This window comes from Schistocerca americana, chromosome 1 (assembly GCF_021461395.2).
Source record: "Schistocerca americana isolate TAMUIC-IGC-003095 chromosome 1, iqSchAmer2.1, whole genome shotgun sequence".
NCBI lineage: Eukaryota > Metazoa > Arthropoda > Insecta > Orthoptera > Acrididae > Schistocerca > Schistocerca americana.
Window position 1 is genome coordinate 813,227,900 of NC_060119.1, and position 26,123 is coordinate 813,254,022.

A 26,123-nucleotide genomic window follows, 5' to 3' on the forward strand; every position below is an offset into this window, starting at 1 on the left:
CAACTCTGCATGTATTATGTCTTGGAAAATGGTAGGGCTTCAGATTTCATAAATAGGAAGATAATTCTCCACGTAACCAGATTTATACTAGCTAGTAAATGGGTTTGTTCATCATTATATCTAATGATTTGTGGGTTGGTGATTTCTTGGAATGTATGGTTATCTGTATAGATTTTGGTGAAGAGACTTTCATCCTTTGAGATAGTGTCTATGCTGTAAGAGTTGCAGTATAGTGTAGAAAAGTATGAGTATACTTAATTTCTGATGACTTTTAGGAAAATTATAACATCCCAATATTTGCTGTGTCATATAGGTAAACAATTGTAGTGTCTTTTACTGACATTTACTGTCATAAACGTATTTTTTCAGAGTGATATTAAGATGTTAGCAGAGGCCCTAACTCATGATACAATCTTGCAACCTGAAGAAGTAAAGAAACCTGCAACAGTTTATTCTGCAGAAAGAAAAAGGTATCATTCTTGAATATATATTCTTTTGTAGCCACTTCAGTCATAGAACCAGAAAAATAAATATTTAAGTATCAGTTTCTTAGTTTTTAGTTCTTTGCTTATTTTTTGAAAAAATTGTGGTTTGAAAAATTATTCTAAGATATTTGCTGATGCTGTGAAAGTCAGATTTTGTGTATGTGTGTCTCCACATAGACACCTGTGTGTATAGTCCCAAGTGTCCCCATGTCAAGGGAGAGATTGATGTCATTAAGAACTAATTGAAATGATGAAGAATTGACACACCTGAAAGAAAAAATTAACACTCCTGTCCTGTGGATTTATGTAGTGATAACGTTATTGACCAATATCTCAATTACTTGTCAGTGTATGTCTCGTGTGTGAAATGGTGGACTTTTAATATGTAGTGTTCATGCAGAAAGTTATGAGGGAATTAGAAAATGTTTATAACAATTTGCCTGTGTAGCACTGAAAGCACCTGGATTTTAATATGCCAAAGGAAAAGCTAGAAAAGGACTGAATTTAGTCAGCATAAGAGCTGTAATGATACAAAGAAATAACAAAATGTGCGGAGCAATATATAAATACAATTCCACAATCACTATTTTTACAAATCATAGTAGGCAGTGTACATGATATTACATCAAACAGACTTTGAGGGATAAACTCTAAATAACTTCTGCATTTATCCAAAATTCAGCAGTGCTGGCTATTTTATGAGGATGAAAAGGGACCATCACTCCGAGTGTTAATGGACAATGCACTTTTGGGAGATGCCCGTCCCTTGTACAGTACTTCCATCACATGTTCTCAGCTATTATTTTAGATTGATATGAAGTCAAATTAATTAGAAAAGTCATTTTCTCATCACTTTGCATATGACTGCCCTTACTGATTAAACCATTCCATTTGGTGATAGTGGCAGAACTGTAGCTGTGTTCCCATGTTTCAAAGGAAGAGTGCAGTTTAATGTCCCATCTATGATAAGGCAACTAGAGGTGGACCATAAGAAAGGGGGCATGAAATCTGTAGAAACTTTCTCAAAGGAATCATTCTATCATTGCCTTAAGTGATTTAGGAAATTCAAGAAAAGCCCAAATGAAGATGGCTTCCAAACTGCAAGTGCAGTGTCTTAACCACTGAGCCTCTGTATTCAGGCCTCTGTTATGCTACCACTGAACTGAAGCATTATGGGTTATCAATGTCTGTCATGTCTGTCAGCCTCAGCTGACGTCAAATTTCATAATCCTCTACAAGGTTTAGGACTGACCTTCTCCTGTGTACAATTCCTCCCTCTCGCCCATTTCCATGTGCATGTGTGTGCACACTTGTATGGCACTGGCATATGTTGTAATAATGTCATGGCTTGTAATTTTTTCGGTTAAACAAAACAACTGCAGAAAGCCTGACCATTTGCCTCTCTGGGCACTGGTGTGCCTTTTTGCCAATAATACAGTAATCTCGTATATATTATCTGTTATTGACAAATAACGATACTGAATGTTCAGAATTTCTCTACATACCTATGCTAACATTTCTACGCAGTGTTTGTCAGCGTATGTGCACTTTACCACTCTGTAATTAAAACCATTTGCAGGTCATTTATTGACCCTTTAAATTTTATATAATTTATGCCCCCCTATCCTAGGGCTGTCATTTTCAAAATAATTGTATATGGCTCCATTTATTTAATAAGAGAATGCTGTGGTGTAGCATTAACATATGTGATAATTATTCAAGAAGCTCCACATTCAGGTCTTGATCCTGGAACTTAATTTAAGTTTTCTGGTATGATTCCATTGAAAAGTGCTGATGGTTTCTGTTGCTACATTACTGAACTGGACTAATATGTATAAGAATGTAGACTTTCCTCGTGTACACTACTGAAGAAATGCTCACAGGTTTACACTGGGCTGAAAACCTGAGAGCTTTTCATATGGATTATTACTGTATCTGTAAAAATACCTGTTCTTTCAACATTAAGCCAGAACATCACTTTCAGTTTACATAAATTTCTATAAATGTTATGAGCTATAGTATTGGTGCATTCTTCGTTGAGACCCAGATGAGATTGTATTATACTAATAATTCAGCTAGGTACCTGAAAGAGTGTCTGTTGACTTTTGCACCAGGAATGTCTTGAAGGATGGTAAACAGTACTAATAAACAAACTTCATGTTGTAACAGAGCATCCCAGAAGAAAGATAAAAAATAGTATGAATAAGGAAACATGACTATATTTCACCATTCAGTATTCATTTTGCAGAGCAAACAGGAAGCTACAGCAAGAATTACAATTGAAAGAAATCCGAGAAGAAGAGCTCCAGAAAAAAATTAGATCACTTGAGAAGGAACTGCAGGACATCAGACAAGAACAACAGAAGGAACAAGCAGAAGTGGAAGAGCGCAAGATGAAGGTTGGTTGCTGTTCATTAATAAAATATTTTTAATTTCTTGAACAGACCTGAAGGTTATTAGTGGTTCAGTAAAAAGCACAAATGCTATTTCTTTCATTAATGTTGTATTCCTGTTTATGAATATCAGTCAGTTGAGACGATTCTAATTGTGGAATGTGCCTTTAAATTTCTTTTATAAGTAAAATTATTAGTATTGTCATACAGTAGAACCTCTTTTACCCAACCTTTGATTAACCAGCTCCTCAGATTATCAGACAGTGTGTCTGAACATGAGTCTGTGCTCTTTGCCAAACTGTGTGCCAATGTTATCAATCAATTTTACTCCTGCCACAGGAGTCATGCTCCTCATGCATGCTCAGTTAACAGACTGCTGCACTGTTTGCTTTACTGTATTCTTTAATCTGCTGTTTTATCTGTGCACATTTTCACTTCATCCTTTTTAATTTTAGTGTAGCAGTGTAATTTTGTACAGTTTATTAACTTGTGATTAAGAAGTAGTGTGATGCTGCTGCAAAGTAAAGGTCTAACATATTGAAACAAAAAACATTTTACACTTTTTAAATAGATTTTTAGTGTCTGAATTTTCTGTTTTCCTTTTTTGTGTTAGAAATATAACTTCTTTACTTGATTTTGATTTAGTATGCTATTTTGAGCTCTGTAAAGGGCTTGTTTTATTCTACTCTGATTATCCATACTTTTTAGTGTATGATCACACCCTGGTCCCAGAAGAGATGGTTAGTCAGGGTTCTACTGTATGTTTGATGCTATCTTAATTTACTTTACTCATGTTCAGTATTATTATTTGTTTAATGCTGGTAATCTGAATTTTCCAGTTTTCCTGTGTCTTAGATTCAGTATATGATTTCAGTTTATATGTACATTACTTGATGTTTTGTATTTAGTGCTAAACAATAATAGTATTTGCTTTACTTAGTGTTATCATTTTTACACTGCCCCGTCACATTAAAGTGAATACCTGTCAAAAGTCTGAATAACCACCTTTCCCAGTGTTGACTGCTCGGAGATGTGGAGGAAGAGAGTCAATGAAGATCTGAAAGATACTGACAGGGATGTGGAACCATGCCAACTCCAGCAGACAGCTGCCCAGGGACAGATGCATACTTGTGTTAATCTGTCGTGCTTTCCAGAATGACGAGATCACACAGGGAATGCCACGAAAGCATTCCATACTACTCCCTTCTCCGGTCTGGACCCCTCCAATAGTTGTTGCAGGGTGTTTGCTTTATTTCTGATGGAGCATAAAATGTTATTCATCTGAAAAGGCCAACTGTCACCAATCAGTGGATGTCCAGTTACACCATTGGTCTGCAAATTCCAGCCATCGTCGCTGATCAACAGCAGCCAACAGCGGTGCAGAAACCAAGTCCCTGCTGTGGAGGCCCATATGCAGCAATGTACACAGAATGGTCATTGAAGAGACACCGTTGGTAGCCCCTTGATTCATCTGAATGGTCAGCTGTTCAATAATTGCACATCTGTTCACCTGTACTCATCTTGGCAGCCATCATTCACCCGCATCATCTGTGGCCTGTGGTGCACCACAGTTGCATTGGCACTGGTTTTGGATAGTGCCATTTTGCCATGCACAGTATACTTTTACTGTGGTGGCATGTGAACACTTTACAAATTTGGCCATTTTGGAAATGCTTTCACCCTCAACCCAAAAGCCAGTGATCATGCCCTTTTGGATGTCAGATAAATCACTCCATTTCCACATTATGAAATGATTGCACTGTTTTCCATATCCCCGTGATACACCAAGGAAGGTTGCGCAGTGGTTGGCATACTGGACTCGCATTCAGGAGGACGGTGGTTCCATCCTGCTTCCAGCCATCCTGATTTAGGTTTTCCGTGATTTCCCTAAATCGCTTCAGGCAAATGCCGGGATGGTACCTTTGAAAGGGCATGGCTAACTTTCTTCCCCATCCGCCCATCAATGAGACCAATGACCTCACTGTTTGGTCTCTTCCCCAAACAACCCAACCCAACCAACCCTGTGATACATTTTAAGTACCCTCCATTTCTAGTGCTGCTACTGACCCTCTACAAGTGGTTATTGCACATTGGCATCAAACATATGTGCTGATCACATTAATGTCACTGTACTGTCTATTTCTTTGGGGCCAGATTTTTATTTTTGCAGCACTTCCATCATGAATGGAAGAATTTATTTGCATCATGTTACGAAACATATTTTCACAATGTTGACTACTCTGAAATTAAGTTCGTCATTTACTATTCATTTGATTCTACTCAGTTGTGAGAGCCAACATGGGGAAATGAAGAAGGGAGAAGGAATATTGTGAACTAAACACACAAAGTGTGCATCAAAGAAGGGAAGAAAGTGCAGCAGGAAAGTAAGCCACTATAAAACTTCTTTGCAGGAGAAATAATTTGTGATCCACTGTAAACAATCTTATTACCATATTTACTCGAATCTAAGCTGCACTTTTTTCCTGCGGCTTATAATCGAGTGCAAAGCAAGCGGAAATTCTGAAAAGAGTTGGTGGGTGCCGCCACAACTTACTTCTGCTGTCGAATATATGTAGCGCTACACAGGCATGCTTTGGAGGCACAAAGATAAATACTGCCGCCAAAACCTCTGCGTCAAAAAAAAAAAAAAAAAAAAAAAAAAAAAAAGGGTGGAAGGCGAGCCATTTTCTCCACCCCGAGTTTCGACCACTGCATTTTCATACATTATCCAACGAAGTAAATACAAATTCCGTATTGTTTATCTTCGAATGTAGCAGCATTTCAATGTACCACGATAATCCGACTGGCAAGACTGTTTGGGATGTTTGTCAATATAGCCAACTCTACGTTCTGAAACTTCGTGGCAGATTAAAACTGTGTGCCGGACTGAGACTCGAACTCGGGACCTTTGCCTTTCGCGGGCAAGTGCTCTACCAACTGAGCTACCCAAGCATGACTCACGCCCCGTCCTCACAGCTTTACTTCTGCCAGTACCTCGTCTCCTACCTTCCAAACTTCATATCAGCGTACACTCTGCTGCAGAGTGAAAATCTCATTCTGGTCTACGTTCTGAATTTTTTCCTATCTGTAAGAAGAGATGGTTGCTAATAGGAACTTTTATAAATTGTGAATCACGTGCAGTATTCTCGTCACCATAAGAATAATATGCATATAAACATTTTGCCATGTATTGTTTCATGTTTGCTGCTATCTCATTTAAATCCTGTCTGCCTAATAAACTACGAAACTAAAGTGAGACAACAGCAAACGCGGAAGAATATACATATCATGTCATGTTTATATTCGTATTATTCTTATGCTTAATAGTGATACAGTCAGAAATGAAGCACGGCAATTGACTAGATTTTTAAATCTAAGACGACTCTAATTTCTGTGTAGAATGTAATGTACTAAAGAGACACCTACAAAGATTTTCAAACGGAGAAAAATTTTCACTAAACTCTCGTTCAGAACATCTTCTATCATACACAGTCTATTATTTGGTTCTTGTTGATCATTATCAAAGAAAGCAGCAGTGTAAGTAACAACAAATAGCAGTCTCTTACCATTGTTTCGCTAATGAGATGATTCCTCTTTTTTCTTTTTCTTTTTTTTTTTTTTTTTTTTTTTTTTTAAAAAAAAAAAAGAAGGGGGGCGGTAGTGCGGCGCGCACAAAAGCAAGCCATGCCGCGAGCGGCACTATCAGAATGCGACAAACAATGCATGACACAGCACAGTAATGCATTTTCAGCTTAGAGTGACGTAAACACGTATAACAAAGAAAACTGCGCTTATCAGATCAAAGAAAAATAAGCAATCAATTCAAACCAGACGAAGTACGTAGAAAAGGAAGGGTACCTGTACAAATACGGACGGAGCGCCTTGACGCATAGCAATGGCTACCTGGTAAACCTTAACTGCTAAGCTTATGACTCGAACCAAGCTACTGTAGCTGTATCGTCATTAATTCGACCTAAATTGTGTCTCATATTACAATGGACCAACTTTGTTTCGATTTGGAGAGGGGGCCTATAATTTTTCTCTCCCCTTGAATTTTGAGTCTCAAATTTCAGGTGCGGCTTAGATTCAGGAATTTTTTTCCCCTTGATTTCGAGTCTCATTTTCCAGGTGTGGTTTAGATTCGAGTAAATATGGTAGGTCCTGGCAAAACATCAACCTGGTGTCATAACTGGCAGAAAGCTCTAAATGCAGAGAAATATAAAGTTTTGTCCTTTGTGTTTATCCTGAGAAGAGCAGTTTGAAAGTTCACAGAATTGTTTGAGTGGTAATAGAATGTAACATAAACAATAAAATTTGACATTGTCACTATGGCTTATGATAGCAGTGTAGGAATTATTGAAAAAAATCCGGATGTTCCAGGCTTTGATCACAAATTACAATAAATAATGACATTTTCCAGTTGATAAAGGTTGTCACTAAAATGTTATGCCAGTGTATGTAGCAAGTTGACATTGCCAGTTCAGCACAATTTTCAGCATACTTTTACTTTATCCAATTTGAGTACAGTGATCCAGGGTTGGCCATTAACAATTGGAACTGCTCATTGCTCCTTGTGACACCAAACAAGATGATGAAGTGGTTAAAGGCACTGGACACACATTCAGAAGGGTGGCAGTTCAAGGTCCAGCCCAACCAGCCATATTTAAATTTTCTGCAGTTACCTTTTGTTCAAGGCAAATGCTGAGATGGTCCTTTGAAAAGGTCATTACTGAATTCGTTCGCCATCATTCCCCTCTCCAAAGTAGTGCATCATCTCTAGTGATCCGTTATTGGTGGACATTAAATCAAAATCTTCCCGCCTTCTTTCCTTACAGTTTGTGATCAAATACCATGATGAACAACTTTTTTAACAGAAATGCTGAAAAATGCTAACTGGTTGACATTTAATGGAAGGTGTAATGTGACTCGTAAACAGTATTATGAAAAGGATAAATTGCTACCCACCATATAGAGGAGATGTTGAGTTGCATACAGGTACAACAAAAAGATTGCTATAAAACAGAGCTTTCGGCAAAAGACCTTGTTGTAAAGTAGGAAACAACCACAAACATGTGGCAGCACGCGCATGTGCTCACGCATGCACAAGCAACTGTCCATGATGAGAAAAGCAATCTGTGGTTGGTAGGGGAAAGGAGGATGCTGGTGTTGAGAGGGGGAAGAGTAGTAGGGTAGGGGTGGGGGAGGGTGTAGTGCTGCTTGTGGGAACATGGGAGTTACAAGATAAGGTTGCCAGGTGCAGTAGGAGGTTTGAGAGAGTGTGGGGGGAAGGGGAGTGGAAAAGGAGAGAAATAGAGGAGGAGAAAAAGACATGGTGGGTGTGTTGGTGGATTAGAAGGCTGTATAGTGCTGGATTGGATGTAGTGAAGGGGATAGATGGCCAAAGGACAGGGACTAGCAGAGGTTATAGGAACATAACAAGGAGTGTTATAGGAACATAACAAATGTAACCCACCCCTAGCCTCAAACTTTGCTGGTCCCTGTCCTTCACCCACCAGTCCCCTTACTGTGTAGTGCTGCCACTCCAGCACTATACAGCCTTCTCATCCATCAACGTACCCACTAGTCTTTTTCCCCCCTCCCTTATTTTTCTCCTTTTCCAGTCCCCTTCCTCCCCAATCCCCTCTAAACGATCCAGCTGCACCTAGCAGTCCTACCCTGTCTGCACCATATCCCTGCATGTTCCAACAAGCAGCACTACATGCTACCCACCCGCACCCTCCTCTACCCATGGATTGCTTCTACCATTGTGTGCAGTTGCTCGTAGTGTGGCCTAAATGGCCAGGTACATTGGTCATGTTGTGCTTGTGTGAATACGCGTATGTTTCCTACTTTAAAAGAAGGCCTTATGGCCAAAAACTCAGATGTATAGCAATCTTTTTGTTGTGCCTGTACTCAGTTCAGCATCTCCTCAATATGTGGAGTAGCAGTCTGTCCTTTACAGAATATTGTCATTATTCCAATCAGGATTTCCCACTGTTTTATTTTACCTCTCATAAACATCTACATACAAAATTAGCTTTCAGGATGAAAACTTGTAATGTTGTTAGTTCCCTAAATATACATTTTACAAAAACTGTCAAGTTGAAATTATACAGATCACATACGGGCATTTTACCAGTCATTCTTATGAGGCTCCATCTGTGAATAGATTAAGAAGAAGTCTTAATATTGACTGCAGCAAAAAGGATCCTCTGCACCTACAGTATAGAGATCCACAGAGTATAATGTAGATTCTGAAGTTGTGTTAAGACTTGGATCTACTGTGGTCACTATTGGTATTGTGGTTTGTTTTAAAATGATGCGTAAACATATCACTTAATATGATTGCATGAACTGATGTAGTTCACTAAAACACATTTGATATGAAAACAAGAGGACATGCCCTGTCTTAAATAAGAATATTGTAATATGTGAACTAGATAAACTAATTATTATGTTCTTATGTAATATGATTCTATCAGGGTGTGAAAAAGCCAGGTTTGGATAACATCAAAATATTCTGAGGACAAAGCCTTGTTTTTCACTGCCCTGGTCTATAATTAACATGGAGTTAACCATTATTTGTGTTAATTCAACTTATTTGATGTGCTAATAGTGTAGTTAAATAATTAATGTAAGTCATGCTGTTGTAAGAAGCAATGACAGCTGTTAAAGGCCCCTCTTACAGATAAAAGATATGTGAAATGATGAATGTGCAAGATACTGCATAACTAACAACAGTGTTATATTATTATCGGTAGATGTTTACTGTCAGCATACTTTACAAGTATAATGTAAACTGAAAAGAGGTAACTATTTTCATGAAATTATTTTTCTTTCAGGCAGTGCGATGGGATGAAAGGAAAAAATGGCAAATTCAGTTAGAAAAAATACGCAAGAAATTACAAGAAATGAAAGAAGCCAATGAAAAACTGGAAAAAAGCAACACCGGCTTAAGATTCACGGTTACTAGACTGGAACGGGAGAAAAATCTGCTTCTCATTAAACTGTCCACATTAAAGGTAATTTAGCTTGGCATGATTTTTGGAAGTTGTATTTCTGCATTTGCTGTCTGCTGTAACCAGTTAAGGCAGTCAATTCTAATCCAGTCTTCAACTGAATCCACATCTGTGAAGATTCTTCTGTTGATGGCATCTTGTGATGCATTGTATGATTGAAAGGATGCACGGAAGACAGAAGTACTAATTAAAGTATACAGTCTTATAATGAGAAAGTTTGCTGGATCAGTAATACGTATTACTAGTGCACCTGGCAATACTTCGCAATTGCTTAATATGTATGGGAATTATCTCTATCCATCTCCTCCTGCCTCATCTCTTTGTGCATATCCTCCTCTATATCCACGTCCTCCCGCCTTCTCTATCCATCTCCTTCTCCCCACTCTCTCTGACTATATTTATTGTTATTGAAAATGGAACCTTGATTGGGAAAAGGTTTACGAGTCTTGGTGAATCATTGATGTGCTTGTGTATATGACGTGTGATGCAGTTGACAAAGAATTTACCTTAAAAGTTGGGTTAAAACCTCATTCTTGGATAATATTCCCCTCAAATTATGTCATTTGGAAGGAACTGTTGTGCTTTATTGTATTCTATAAGGAATGCTTCAATCAAGGTTCTTGGCTTGAAAGCAAGATGCCAGTGCCTTTGGTGGCAGTGTAAATTGTGGTAATTTGATCTTTCCATTCACACAACATAATCCTGACGGTTCATGTCGATACCTTGAAGCATGACAATGTTGCCAAATAATGTTCATTGTCCTGAAGTCGACCAATACATCCACAGTGTAATCTACTATTGGATTGTATCTGAAGCCAAACATTCAGTTTGGATTGGTACATTTGGCCATCTGTTGTGCCAGTGTTCCAAATTATTTTGTGCATAAGCCCCAACCAAGTGAACTGAACTCGATTTTATCCATTGTCCCAGAATCAAAATGGACTGAGCTTGAGAAATTCTTATTCAGTTTGCCTCCAAACTCTGTCCACACTATTTGTCAGTCTCATTGATTCGATGGTCATGTTGTTGGCTTGTGTTGCACATATGCCAACCAATATTTTGATGCCTCAGTAGTGGCATTTTTTCCAAAGAAGTAAACAATGAACTGAAATCAGTTGAACATTTGCAGCACACCAAATTATAACAAACTGACATGAGTTCAGTCTTGGCAACACACCAAAGATATGATCACCACCAATAATACACTAAAATATTGTATTCTTTTTTGCAGAATATCAATATTCAATGCAGAATTTGTTGTTGTTATGGAAACATGAGACAGCATAACTGTCAAACTGACCATCACATTTATTTCATTGAGATTTTCATACAAAAATACCATCAAAATCTCTGATATTCCTGTAGATTTTCCAAAACTTTTCTTTCATACAAACCTTGTCCTGACAATTATGGGCACAACAATCAGCCAAATCACTCATGCCATTCTCAAGTGGTGGTCTTTCATACAAATGGCAATTGATTTTTGTTTATATAGATTACATTTGGTTCTGAGCTTGTTGATAGTTAAGACACATAAGAAGTAGAAAGATGCCATTCTTAATAGAACACTGCATCCATGTGCTGAAGATGAATGAGGAGCACTCATTCTCCACCACTCAATTTCCATGTGCATAGACTCCACACAGCTGGCGGCTTTTGCTATGTCACAACACAGTGCAAGGTGTATTGGCAAGTAATGGAGCAACATCAGGTCTGTGCACACTGCAACTATGCAGCCTATTCCCATGTGAGTGACATCCATGCAGCCATACATGCTCTGTGTGTATCTGTCTCATTAGGTAACTAGTATTGGTCATTTCAGGCAACTTCCACCAAGCTCTACAAAGTTTGTTTGCTCTCTCCTGCACACCACAGTCACCTGAAGACCACTTGGATCAGCCACACACTTGTGCTCTGATTTTAATGTTTCAAGAATAGATCATTCATCATAATATAGAAATCATCTTCATAATACACTCCTGGAAATTGAAATAAGAACACCGCGAATTCATTGTCCCAGGAAGGGGAAACTTTATTGACACATTCCTGGGGTCAGATACATCACATGATCACACTGACAGAACCACAGGCACATAGACACAGGCAACAGAGCATGCACAATGTCGGCACTAGTACAGTGTATATCCACCTTTCGCAGCAATGCAGGCTGCTATTCTCCCATGGAGACGATCGTAGAGATGCTGGATGTAGTCCTGTGGAACGGCTTGCCATGCCATTTCCACCTGGCGCCTCAGTTGGACCAGCGTTCGTGCTGGATGTGCAGACCGTGTGAGACGACGCTTCATCCAGTCCCAAACATGCTCAATGGGGGACAGATCCGGAGATCTTGCTGGCCAGGGTAGTTGACTTACACCTTCTAGAGCACGTTGGGTGGCACGGGATACATGCGGACGTGCATTGTCCTGTTGGAACAGCAAGTTCCCTTGCCGGTCTAGGAATGGTAGAACGATGGGTTCGATGACGGTTTGGATGTACCGTGCACTATTCAGTGTCCCCTCGACGATCACCAGTGGTGTACGGCCAGTGTAGGAGATCGCTCCCCACACCATGATGCCGGGTGTTGGCCCTGTGTGCCTCGGTCGTATGCAGTCCTGATTGTGGCGCTCACCTGCACGGCGCAAAACACGAATACGACCATCATTGGCACCAAGGCAGATGCGACTCTCATCGCTGAAGACGACACGTCTCCATTCGTCCCTCCATTCACGCCTGTCGCGACACCACTGGAGGCGGGCTGCACGATGTTGGGGCGTGAGCGGAAGACGGCCTAACGGTGTGCGGGACCGTAGCCCAGCTTCATGGAGACGGTTGCGAATGGTCCTCGCCGATACCCCAGGAGCAACAGTGTCCCTAATTTGCTGGGAAGTGGCGGTGCGGTCCCCTACGGCACTGCGTAGGATCCTACGGTCTTGGCGTGCATCCGTGCATCGCTGCGGTCCGGTCCCAGGTCGACGGGCACGTGCACCTTCCGCCGACCACTGGCGACAACATCGATGTACTGTGGAGACCTCACGCCCCACGTGTTGAGCAATTCGGTGGTACGTCCACCCGGCCTCCCGCATGCCCACTATACGCCCTCGCTCAAAGTCCGTCAACTGCACATACGGTTCACGTCCACGCTGTCGCGGCATGCTACCAGTGTTAAAGACTGCGATGGAGCTCCGTATGCCACGGCAAACTGGCTGACACTGACGGCGGCGGTGCACAAATGCTGCGCAGCTAGCGCCATTCGACGGCCAACACCGCGGTTCCTGGTGTGTCCGCTGTGCCGTGCGTGTGATCATTGATTGTACAGCCCTCTCGCAGTGTCCGGAGCAAGTATGGTGGGTCTGACACACCGGTGTCAATGTGTTCTTTTTTCCATTTCCAGGAGTGTAGAAAGGAACTGTGACATATGTTTCCACATTTTGTTGCTTAGGTGTGAAAAATAATTGCTCATTTCACATTCTGTTCAGTGATTATGGCATCATCAATAAACACTATACTCTTTTTGGTAGTGGTCACTTTTCCATTTTGTGAATTTTTTGGAGCCTTTTTTGAGTATGAGATATATTTGAGTGAAGCTAATAATAATAACTGGTATGTTGTTTTAGGAGGTGGCTTCTGTTAGTGCCAACAGTCATACTTTGAATTTGATTTCATTTAGTGGTTCCATGATGGCACTGTAAACTCTTAATATATTCCAAAATAGTGATAAGAATGAAAACATTCATTTTTCTGTTTCTATCGTATATTCAGCGGCGTGACCTTAGTCTTCATCATATTCTGAATTTTACATGTCCAGCTATACTTTCTTACCTTTTAGTTGCTTTTGTCATGTTCCTAGCAATTGCTAAAGTATCATTGCGTTTTATCATTGCCATTTATGCTGAACAATAGAAGCCATCATCAGAAATACATCTGAATAAGTTCCATTCATAGGAGATAAGCTGCAGAGGTTATTTCTCAGATTAATTTTGCAAACTGGCTTGTTGTAATTTTTTTTTTTTTTTTTTTTTTTAATAAAACACCGCTGGTTGGAAATTAATTGTTGATTTTAAGTCTTTCATAAGTAAGAAGACTATGTTCAATGGTGCATAAGTAGTTTTATCTATTCTGTTAATGTAACGGTGTTAATATGCATTTACCAAGTGAATATGCTGTCCTGTTATTTTCCATTTCAGGAGGAAAAAGTGAAACTAGCTCTTTCAGCTAGGTAATAAAACATGAGTAATTCAAAACTGTCTGCAAAACACAGTTCAGCTTGCATTCAGCATGTTAAAGGGAAGAAACACATGTATCACATGTCCTTGACATTCTGGAGTTTCCTCTGTATGAAGTACTGTAATGAAACCTGTTCTATTTTTACAAAATCTCCATACTGTGCTTGCAGTAACATATGTGACTGCACATTACACTTGGAAAACAGATTTTTTAACTATATTGTGCTCATGCCTCTGAAAGCCCAGAGTTTATAACAGCAATGTGACATTCATCACTTACCTTTGTGCAATGGTGTACTGTCTCTTATTCTCAGCAGAGGTATTAATTTAGTAATTTGACTACTGTTTTTTATGATGTTTTCATGTATTAATAGAGTGGTACTTATCAGAGTGTTTAATTTACTCATTATTCAGATGGCTGTTTCGCAGGTGCCTATATTTGCAACAGTAAATATTACATGCATAAACTTGTAAAAGATTGTGAATTGTCTGGTAAACCATGTAATTATTTTGGGACTTGTGCATTCGTGTCCTGTGTGCTGTTAACATATATGTATACTTGCAAACAAGAGTGTACCCTAATTTATTTTTCAGATGATATGTGTGTGTAGTTCTGACTGTTTCTATATTTATTTACTAAGAAGATACTTTTGAACACTTCTTTGTCCTTTCAGTACAAGAAAATCAAAGATTTTGTTTTAATTAAATGTATGACTATTGCTGCCTATTTTATTTCTAATAATTTGGTTGTCAGTCAGGTCCTAACATTTAGAAAATTAAAAGGCACACAAACAAATACAATTGAATATGGTTGTAACAATAAATTTAACCTACTTGCAAGAAAGAAGAATGAATTAAAGTGGTAAAACAGGGTTGTGTTGCTAACTTTTAATATAAAAAAGTACAGAATACTGTGTGTCTGCATAAACAATATTTTTTTAATACAGGAAGACTTGTGCATACTTGTTCATATTTATGTTCTTAGCATTTCCCTTTATTTAAGATTTTGGATTTGATTGATGTTTTATTATTTGCCATCATAATTTAGTTTATACTTTGCAAGAATTGTTGTGTACCTTAATGTAATCCATTCTCTTTTGAGATTAAAAATGTGTTGAAATGCACCAAAATATTTATGTTGTTTAATGGTCGTGGGATTTGAAGGTAGACGATATGTTCACTTGCAAATACCAAAAATAAATTAATTAAATTGTATGATATTGGCTATAATTATAATGGCACTAAGAATATTCAAAAATGCATTGCTTTAAAATTATCTTCAAGAGTTATTCAGCTTCACATGACTCACAGATTTACATCTAGACCTAAATATGAACTCTGTAAGCCACTATGAAATGTGTGATGGAAGACGTATAATGTGCCAGTATTCCTTTCTTCCCTTCCTATTCCTGTCATGAGTAGTCTGTGTCACCCTATAAAACTAAATTGTTTTTATTGTACTTTTTTGGTCATTAGGTAAGATTTGTGTGAGGGGAAATATTCTTGGGAAGAGATGTTCACTGCATCCGCAGTATTCACATTATATGCACCTACAGGCATTCTTTGATATACAGTTGATAGGTGATAGGTCATTTCTTTCATATAAGCAGTATAATTCTAGTACACTAGCAAGTCCAGTGGTTCTTATCCCTACTAAGTGATCATAATTAAGTTTTGATTCCACAATAACTTTATTTTTGATTGAACTGTAGTGGAGTCTTCCACAGTGAAACAATTTTAGGAGACATGATTTAGTATCATTTAAACAATTTTTGAGGTATAAAACTCAGAAATCCTTTTACAGTGGTTAAATAGTTAGGGGATCATTCCGGTGTTTCACCACACAAAAATCTAGTGCCCCTTTAGTGCAAGTAAAGATAATGAATTGTTTAAGCTGTTTGGTTGGATAAGTCTGTGGCTTGAGTAGTCATTGGAAGAACAAAAAAATAGTCAGCCTTAGGATGAAGGAACAGTATGTAAGTTTAATGACCTGGATTTTCTGCTTTTGGTAGCTTCCACTGTTCAGTATGTTGCTTCTTGCTATAATCTGGTTTAATGACAGTTTAGTTAATTGATGAATACAACAGTGTAGAAGTTGTGATCTTTTCACATTTATTAACATAAGTCAAATATCGATGACTAGCTTACAATTAATACTTTTAGCAGCCTTTATACCACAGGTCAGCGCTTACACTGCAAATGTTGTCAGGGACAACATTTTTACACTACACTTTCCTTGTCATGTTCTGACTCGCAGATAACATGAAGTGAGTTTTCAGTTATTTAGTCACTGTGCACTTTGTATATATGAACATGAAATATACTGTTATATTTTAATTTATAACATGAAAGACAGCAAAATTAGACAACACAAAATTGTAGTAAGCAAAACATCAAGTCTGCTTAACTATGACTTGGATGATCAGAAAAAAAGGCAAAATTACCCTGTTTTATGGATATTATTTATACTTCCAAAGAGATTCACAGCATCTGCCAAAAATGGGAAAAATGAAATTTCTGGATTGAATAATTTTCAAACTAATGAGTTCCCCCAGAGACAGAGGGAATTTTTTTAATCAGAAAAATTAGGGCTACAGAACTATGATACCTGAAATTTGGAAATAGTTGTTACTTAAGAGTCCAATGTTCTGGAACATGCGAACTGAGGTTACTAATAATTTTTAAAACAAGATTTTTTTTTAATTCATAAAATGTGTTCTGAGAAGAGAAGATTGAGGTCTTTCAAATGAGGTACATCACTTCAGCACTAAACACCCATTTGCTCATAAGGAATTTCCACTCAAAGTGTTATTTACAAATCTTAAACTATGGACATCTTTTTATGAAAATTGTTTCCAGGTAAATTAATTAGGCTGTTATCATCAGTAAATGTGAAATTACTTTGTGAGTATCATAACTTTATGCATATGTGCTTGAATAAGAAAGTAGCTACTGTGTAACTGTCGTATATGTCCTATTTATGAAACTAGAGCAAAATAAAGAAAAAAATTTTTAGGTATCAGTAGTGGTACAATAACAAATACGATAGTTACAGCTTGCTGTGTTACAAGTAGTTATTTTCAGTATCATTGAGGGTGTAAATTTATAGTTGTGGACTAGCAAGAAAATAGTGGGAAGTGTTGGAAAAAGATAATGACAAGGTCATCCACAAACAACTAAAGCAAAGACAGTCATAACATCTAACTTATTGCCCATCCAAGGATGCAGCCAAAGGGAGGGATGAGTCCGGACCACCACTATCACCTAAAAAAATTGTACACAACCTAATTGCCATGTAGTGAAACAGAAAGATCAAAAGTTTCCATTTGAGACTGTTGCTACAGTGTATATGCAACATAATGCGACTCCGATTTGGGTGTATAAGTACCACCATGAAAGCAGGGGTTTAGTGGGGAATTTGTTTCTTTCCAACGTGTGTGTGGTAAATGCAGAAATGTGAACTACAGCAACAGTGTTACTGAATGTGTCCAAGCAGGACCAACATGCTATTATTCTTTTCTTGGGTGCCAAAGGGCAAACACCGGTAGACATCCATTAGATAATGAAGATTGTGAACAGAACAGCATATCTGTCGAAAACTGCCGTTGTGGAATGGTGTGACAAGGGATGCTGCTGATTCATGATAATGCACATCCCCACATCACAAATGTCAAGACAGAAGTCACGCCAGCTCAACTGGGAGACACTCGAGCACCCATCCTGTAGTCCTGATCTCTCCCCATGTGATTATCATACCTTTGGTCCCTTAAAAAAGGTTGTGAAGACTTGACAATGCCTCATGGAAAAGGATGTGTGTCAGGCAGTTATGAACTTCTTTATGCAGCAGGCCACAGTGTTTTGCCAAACCGGTATCTCCAACCTTGTGCATAGGTGGGACAATTGCCTCAGCACCCGCAGTGATCTTACCTGAGTGACATACCAATTCTGGACATACTACCTTCAAACAGAAGTTTTTGTATTCTGATTTTCAGTCATATAACAAAAAAGGGATATGCACTAATGATAATCAACAAGGCCTCTGATAGATTTAAACTATCGATATATTGACAGTAATATCGGCTGTCACCTAAAACTATACCTATACTTGTACTTATATTAGAAGAATGACCTGTGTTTTGTTAGCAAATAATTTTAATTCATTTGGAAATGTAGTGAAGTTATCATATTGGCAAATAAAGAAATATTTAACTGCACATTCACTGAGAATATATGTTACACTGTTTCAAGGAAAGATTTTCTGGCTTGGTTCAATGGACCAAATACTATTCCTATGAAAGCCTCCTAAAAGCAAATTATGTATATTGAATTATTAGGTAAATAAACATGTTTTCAAAATAAAATGAAAAACATGAGTCTATTTAAAATTCACTTTAACATATGCAACTCAGAAGTAGCAAGCCTTGTGGGTGTCAACACAAGACACTAAATATTAACCTGAAAACATAGACCCATTGAATGTATCCAACTGACAGAACAATCATCTAGTAGCCAAAGAGACTGGGGAAAATAACATTATTCATTCTTCAAAGAGTGGGTATTGGAGCACACATGTCGAAAGGAATAATGTTTTCAGTGTAGTTGCACTTCATTGTTAACCCCTAACCGCTGATACATTTTCCTTCACAAATGGCATAATCATTATATAGGCCTGTAGTCATTATCACTGGTCAATATAATTGTCCATCTTTATCATTATTTATATCTAAAAACACAGATGATGTGACTTACCGAACGAAAGTGCTGGCAGGTCGATAGACACACAGACAAACACAAACATACACATGAAATTCAAGCTTTCACAACAAACTGTTGTCTCATCAGGAAAGAGGGAAGGAGAGGGAAAGACGAAAGGATGTGGGTTTTAAGGGAGAGGGTAAGGAGTCATTCCAATCCTGGGAGCGGAAAGACGTACCTTAGGGGGGAAAAAGGAAAAAAGGGCAGGTATACACACGCACACACACACATATCCATCCGCACATACACACACACAAGCAGACATTTGTAAAGGCAAAGAGCTTGGGCAGAGATGTCAGTCGAGGTGGAAGTACAGAGGCAAAGATGTTGTTGAAAGACAGGTGAGGTATGAGCGGCGGCAAGTTGAAATTAGCGGAGATTGAGGCCTGGCGGATAACGAGACGAGAGATTATAGTGGAGGGCAAGTTCCCATCTCCAGAGTTCTGACAGGTTGGTGTTAGTGGGAAGTATCCAGACAACCCGGACGGTGTAACACTGTGCAAAGATGTGCTGGCCGTGCACCAAGGCATGTTTAGCCACAGGGTGATCATCATTACCAACAAACACTGTCTGCCTGTGTCCATTCATGCGAATGGACAGTTTGTTGCTGGTCATTCCCACATAGAAAGCTTCACAGTGTAGGCAGGTCAGTTGGTAAATCACGTGGGTGCTTTCACACGTGGCTCTGCCTTTGATCGTGTACACCTTCCGGGTTACAGGACTGGAGTAGGTGGTGGTGGGAGGGTGCATGGGACAGGTTTTACACCGGGGGCGGTTACAAGGGTAGGAGCCAGAGGGTAGGGAAGGTGGTTTGGGGATTTCATAGGGATGAACTAAGAGGTTACGAAGGTTAGGTGGATGGCGGAAAGACACTCTTGGTGGAGTGGGGAGGATTTCATGAAGGATGGATCTCATTTCAGGGCAGGATTTGAGGAAGTCGTATCCCTGCTGGAGAGCCACATTCAGAGTCTGATCGAGTCCCGGAAAGTATCCAGTCACAAGTGGGGCACTTTTGGGGTTCTTTTGTGGGAGGTTCTGGGTTTGAGGAGATGAGAAAGTGGCTCTGGTTATTTGCTTCTGTACCAGGTCGGGAGGGTAGTTGGGGGATGCGAAAGCTGTTTTCAGGTGGTTGGTGTAATGGTTCAGGGATTCTGGACTGGAGCAGATTCGTGTGCCATGAAGACCTAGGCTGTAGGGAAGGGACTGTTTGATGTGGAATGGGTGGCAGCTGTCATAATGGAGGTACTGTTGCTTGTTGGTGGGTTTGATGTGGACGGATGTGTGAAAGGTTGTGAAGGGTGAGTGAGTTGCCTTTCCGGAGGTGGGAAACCTCTGTCCTATCCAAAGGCCTCACCTTCAGCCCCACTCCCAGATTCAACCAAACAGCCCTTGTCAAAGATTTACTCTCCTACACCCGTACTCTCTGCTGGAAATATCACTTTGCCACAAAGAAAAATGATCCTAATCCTACTCCTAATGGTCCAACTCCCCAAGACACTATCCAAATTGAACCCTGCCTGGAACAGTTCCGTCCTCCGTCACAGCGGGACCCACCTCCTCTTCCTCAAAATCACCCTCTCCAAACTTTCCAGGAATTTCTGACTTCCAGCCTTGCCTCTCAATCCTTCTTAAAAAACCTTAATCCTACTCCCAACATCACCACTGCTGGAGCCCAGGCTATCCGTGATCTGAAGGCTGACCGATCCATCGTCATTCTTCCGGCGGACAAGGGTTCCACAACCGTGGTACTTGATCGTTGGGAGTATGTGGCTGAGGGACTGCGTCAGCTTTCAGACAACACTACATACAAAGTTTGCCAAGGTAATCCCATTCCTGATGTCCAGGCAGAGCTTCAAGGAATCCTCAGAACCTTAGGCCCCCTACAAAACCTTTCACCTGACTCCATCAACCTCTTGACCCCACCAACACCCCTCACCCCTACCTTCTACCTTCTTCCTAAAATTCACAAACCCAATCATCCTGGCCGTCCCATTGTAGCTGGCTACCAAGCCCCCACAGAACGTATCTCTGCCTACGTAGATCAACACCTTCAACCCATTACATGCAGTCTCCCATCCTTCATCAAAGACACCAACCACTTTCTCGAACGCCTGGAGTCCCTACCCAGTCTGTTACCCCCGGAAACCATCCTTGTAACCATTGATGCCACTTCCTTATACACAAATATTCCGCACATCCAGGGCCTCACTGCGATGGAGCACTTCCTTTCACGCTGATCGCCTGCCACCCTACCAAAAACCTCTTTCCTCATTACCTTAGCCAGCTTCATCCTGTCCCACAACTTCTTCACTTTCGAAGGCCAGACATACCAACAATTAAAGGGAACAGCCATGGGCACCAGGATGGCCCCCTCGTACGCCAACCTATTCATGGGTCGCTTAGAGGAAGCCTTCTTGGTTACCCAGGCCTGCCAACCCAAAGTTTGGTACAGATTTATTCATGACATCTTCATGGTCTGGACTCACAGTGAAGAAGAACTCCAGAATTTCCTCTCCAACCTCAACTCCTTTGGTTCCATCAGATTCACCTGGTCCTACTCCAAATCCCATGCCACTTTCCTTGACCTCCACCTGTCCAATGGCCAGCTTCACACGTCCGTCCACATCAAACCCACCAACAAGCAACAGTACCTCCATTATGACATCTGCCACCCATTCCACATCAAACGGTCCCTTCCCTACAGCCTAGGTCTTCGTGGCAAACGAATCTGCTCCAGTCCGGATTCCCTGAACCATTACACCAACCACCTGAAAACAGCTTTCGCATTCCGCAACTACCCTCCCGACCTGGTACAGAAGCAAATAACCAGAGCCACTTTCTCATCTCCTCAAACCCAGAACCTCCCACAGAAGAACCCCAAAAGTGCCCCACTTGTGACAGGATACTTTCCGGGACTCGATCAGACTCTGAATGTGGCTCTCCAGCAGGGATACGACTTCCTCAAATCCTGCCCTGAAATGAGATCCATCCTTCATGAAATCCTCCCCACTCCACCAAGAGTGCCTTTCCGCCGTCCACCTGACCTTCGTAACCTCTTAGTTCATCCCTCTGAAATCCCCAAACTACCTTCCCTACCCTCTGGCTCCTACCCTTGTAACCGCCCCCGGTGTAAAACCTGTCCCATGCACCCTCCCACCACCACCTCCTCCAGGCCTGAATCCCGGAAGGTGTACACGATCAAAGGCAGAGCCACGTGTGAAAGCACCCACGTGATTTACCAACTGACCTGCCTACACTGTGAAGCTTTCTATGTGGGAATGACCAGCAACAAACTGTCTATTCACATGAATGGACAGAGGCAGACAGTGTTTGTTGGTAATGAGGATCACCCTGTGGCTAAACATGCCTTGGTGCACGGCCAGCACATCTTTGCACAGTGTTACACCGTCCGGGTTATCTGGATACTTCCCACTAACACCAACCTGTCAGAACTCCGGAGATGGGAACTTGCCCTTCAGTATATCCTCTCTTCTCGTTATCCGCCAGGCCTCAATCTCCGCTAATTTCAACTTGCTGCCGCTCATACCTCACCTGTCTTTCAATAACATCTTTGCCTCTGTACTTCTGCCTTGACTGACATCTCTGCCCAAGCTCTTTGCCTTTACAAATGTCTGCTTGTGTGTGTGTATGTGCGGATGGATATGTGTGTGTGTGCAAGTGTATACCTGTCCTTTTTTTCCCCTAAGGTAAGTCTTTCCTCTCCCTGAAAACCCACATCCTTTCGTCTTTCCCTCTCCTTCCCTCTTTCCTGATGAGGCAACAGTTTGTTGCGAAAGCTTGAATTTCATGTGTATGTTTGTGTTTGTCTGTGTGTCTATCGACCTGCCAGCACTTTCGTTCGGTAAGTAACATCATCTGTGTTTTTAGATATATTTTTCCCATGTGGAATGTTTCCCTCTATTATATTTTTATCATTATTTATATTTTTATTGTTTTAAAAATATACACATTGATGCATTTCAGCCACAGCCATTATCAGAATGTGCCAGTTAAACAGAACAAATGAGAAGTAATAGTTCTACAACTATTACAGAAATCTATTTATAAAATAAAACAAAAGCGTAGTACTTAAAAAATAAAACAAAAAAATAAAACTTTTAAAAATCTCAATACACTGTGTCTTATCAGTTCACATGCACACTTCCCATAGGCTACTGCATTGTTTAGTGAGGCACCATACCTTAAACAACAATCTGTAGTGGTTAGGTGGCATTGCATTTGGACTTTTCATGTTAAAATTCAAGTTAACATCTACAAATTAAGCATGCTGTAACATCATAAAAATTAATCAGAAAATAATGAAATGAACAGTTGTGACAGAGAAAACAATTTCAAAAATGGCTTAAAATCAGTAGTGTGTAATGCAGGTATTTTTGTATGATTTTCATTAAATGATTATAATAAAAGAAAGAACATAAAACCAGTTATTGCTTATTTCAAGCCTCTGTGCAATATTTAGTATTTCAGATGGGTTCCATCACAACAAAATTTGAGAACCACTGTTCTATATAAGAAATTGCAGATGTCTGTGACTAGCAATTAAGGGTCGTAATGATTACAGTAGTATCAAACAAAACCAGCTGAAAATATGGAGTAGGAATTAATGTTGAATTCAGAGAAATTGCCCAGCCAGTTTCATTCCTGCCCTCCCCCTTGAGGATGCTTATTTAGGGCCTGTGGCCTGTTGGAGAACATGTACTCCCCCCCCCCCCCCAAAAAAAAAATAATAATAAAAAAAAAATAAAAAAAAAACTCAGAAAATAGTTCGCTTTCCTTGAGTTCTTGGAGAGAACTTTATAATAAATATAAATCTAGTGTTCGTGGAAATCATTGATTTCTTTTTCAAAATAAGTATTACTTAGACATTCTGATGCTAAATATGAGGAAAAGATTTAATTTAAATTTAAGGTAATTCTTGATGTCCTGTAGTGACAGTAGAAATGCCTAGACCTACTGTGTTGTTGTAGCTTCAGTAAAATGTGCTATACGTTAAACAGAGTGGAAAGAATGATATTATAAAATTTCTGTAATTTTTTAATTTAATAATAGTAGAATTTCTTAATTCTATAATTTACAGATTATTTCACTTTCCACTGGAAGAAATTGTACATGTTAAACATAAGATACTGTTTGACTGCATAGGTTATATGTTACGTGTGGAAAAACTTACCAGTTCCAGTATGCAGTTAAATTTGAGAGAATTTCCTATGAAAATAGTTGAAAATTGATAAACAATGTCACACATTATATATATGCAACCGAAATGGAGACACAAATTTGTGTGTGACATTGAAGTGAAAATTCTATTAATAAAGTCATGCATAATTCCTACAGTTCTTCAGTATACGTACTTACAATTTTTCCCTCAGATGAAAACATTACACCGATATTTTTCTAACCTTTAACCTAGCACACTTTCAAAATAGAATCTAAAATTCTAAATCTACTGATATCAAGGTATCACTTTCAGTGGCTGAACTTGACAATCTATACAGTCATTCTTGAGAAAGTGCTGTATACCTTTATCAATCTGCATTTTGAAAAACTGCTTTAACCCCATGAAGGTGCTGGGGTGCTATTGTATTCTTGTTATGACAGACCTTTGTTGAAAATTGAACCAAGTTAGACTGGAATTTCAGCAAAAAGTTTATATTTATTGGATATAAGCTCCACCTTTTATGCAAAACATATATATATTTTTTGTTACCCAAATGTGTTTTGGCATCTCTGTGCCATCAATGGAGGGTTTTGCTTATTGAACAACTGTAAAAAGCGAAAGTATTTTAGGTTGTAACTTATCCAAAAAAATGATGCCTAAAGACAGTTTTTGTTGTTATCTTGATTTTTCGTCATACCTGAAACATGTTCACATTTTGATGATGGCACAGAGGTACCAAAATGTGTGTGCATAACAAGAAAAAAGAGTGTTCTGCATTAAAGGCAGAGCCTATATCCAATTACTCCACCTACTTGTCATCACAGATTTCGTCCAGATATGTGGTATATGCAGGACTTGGCCAGAAATGAAAGTGACAGATGTTGCAGTTCCACTTGGCCAAGCGTTTAAAAAAGCATTTTTGGTACAGTTGGGGCAAGGCATCCGCCATTTATGTTAAATTTGGGAAACTTACAACAGCATTATAGGAAAAAACTGTTGACTGATGTGATGAAGCAGGAGAAGAAATTTCTTGATTGACTCATGGGGAAGATAAATAAATCCTCAAGTATATGACAATATTTTTCAAGGTTAAGAGTGATTGCCATTGTGTAATATTAAAATGATCCCCCTTGAATGCACTCTGGTAGTGCAACTCTACGCTATCTATTTTTAGCGTCAGTTAAAGAACTTGATCAAAAAGCATCAAAACTGCTCTTATGTCATTGAGAGAGAAGAAGAAATCACATCCCGAGAAGAGTGGATCAAAATACATGCCAAACTGTGTGATTGAGAGCAAACCTTTTCTGGTTGTAAATTAAGTTTGTTTTTCTATAGTAACGTTAACACAAGAATGTAATTGTAAAAGTGCAGTGCTTATAATGTGTCCAAGATACCAAGAAAATTATCGCCTCCTCTGTTTTTAAGATGAATATCACCCAGCTTGGGTAAATCATTAACTATAAAATAATGAAAGTATCTTACATTATATACTAAGTTCTCATACAAACATTGTAATACCTTCCTGAAAATTTATTTCCATTCTCAGTTTTTTTTTCTTCGCCTTCTCTTTTCATGCATTTTATGAAAATATTAATAAATACAATATGTTCAACATTATATTGGTTCATATGCAGTTTAAGAAAGATAAAACTTGAGAATTAGAAAGAAGATTGCTGCATAAACACTTGACATTACGACCCTTGGATTACCGTTCTGGACTCTTTCCACTGTGCCAACTGCTATCTAGAAACTACACTAACATAAATGGCTGGTGCCTTGCCCAACCCATGCCAAAAAAGATATTTTCCCTCTTCTCTGGAGCTCCCATTCCTTTCTTTTTTTCTGCCCAAGCCCTATATATACCGTAAATCTGGACAAAACCTATGATGCTGATTAGACATGGTCCCCTTGTCAGACAACATTTGATTCTGAAGACAGTGATGACTCGTAACCACACATTTGCAGTTATCTCATACATGACCCACATTTAATGGAATGTCTTTGCATCTACAATTATATACTTTCACCTACGCCAGTTTTCACTAGTACTTATGATACGCTTTGTTTAC

At 39.3% G+C, this 26,123-nt stretch overlaps 1 protein-coding gene across 1 annotated transcript in view; it reads left to right on the plus strand.

Annotated features, from left to right (window-relative positions):
* LOC124612894 (centrosomal protein of 290 kDa-like) overlaps positions 1 to 15,310 on the plus strand; it is a 220,283-nt gene extending 204,973 nt beyond the window's left edge. The window contains exons 29-32 of the mRNA XM_047141357.1: positions 370 to 470; positions 2,734 to 2,884; positions 9,721 to 9,900; positions 14,082 to 15,310. Of these exons, the coding sequence (XP_046997313.1) occupies positions 370 to 470; positions 2,734 to 2,884; positions 9,721 to 9,900; positions 14,082 to 14,117 (468 nt within the window). The 3' untranslated portion in view covers positions 14,118 to 15,310. The remainder of the gene's footprint in view (positions 1 to 369; positions 471 to 2,733; positions 2,885 to 9,720; positions 9,901 to 14,081) is intronic.
* The last annotated feature ends 10,813 nt before the right edge of the window (positions 15,311 to 26,123 follow it).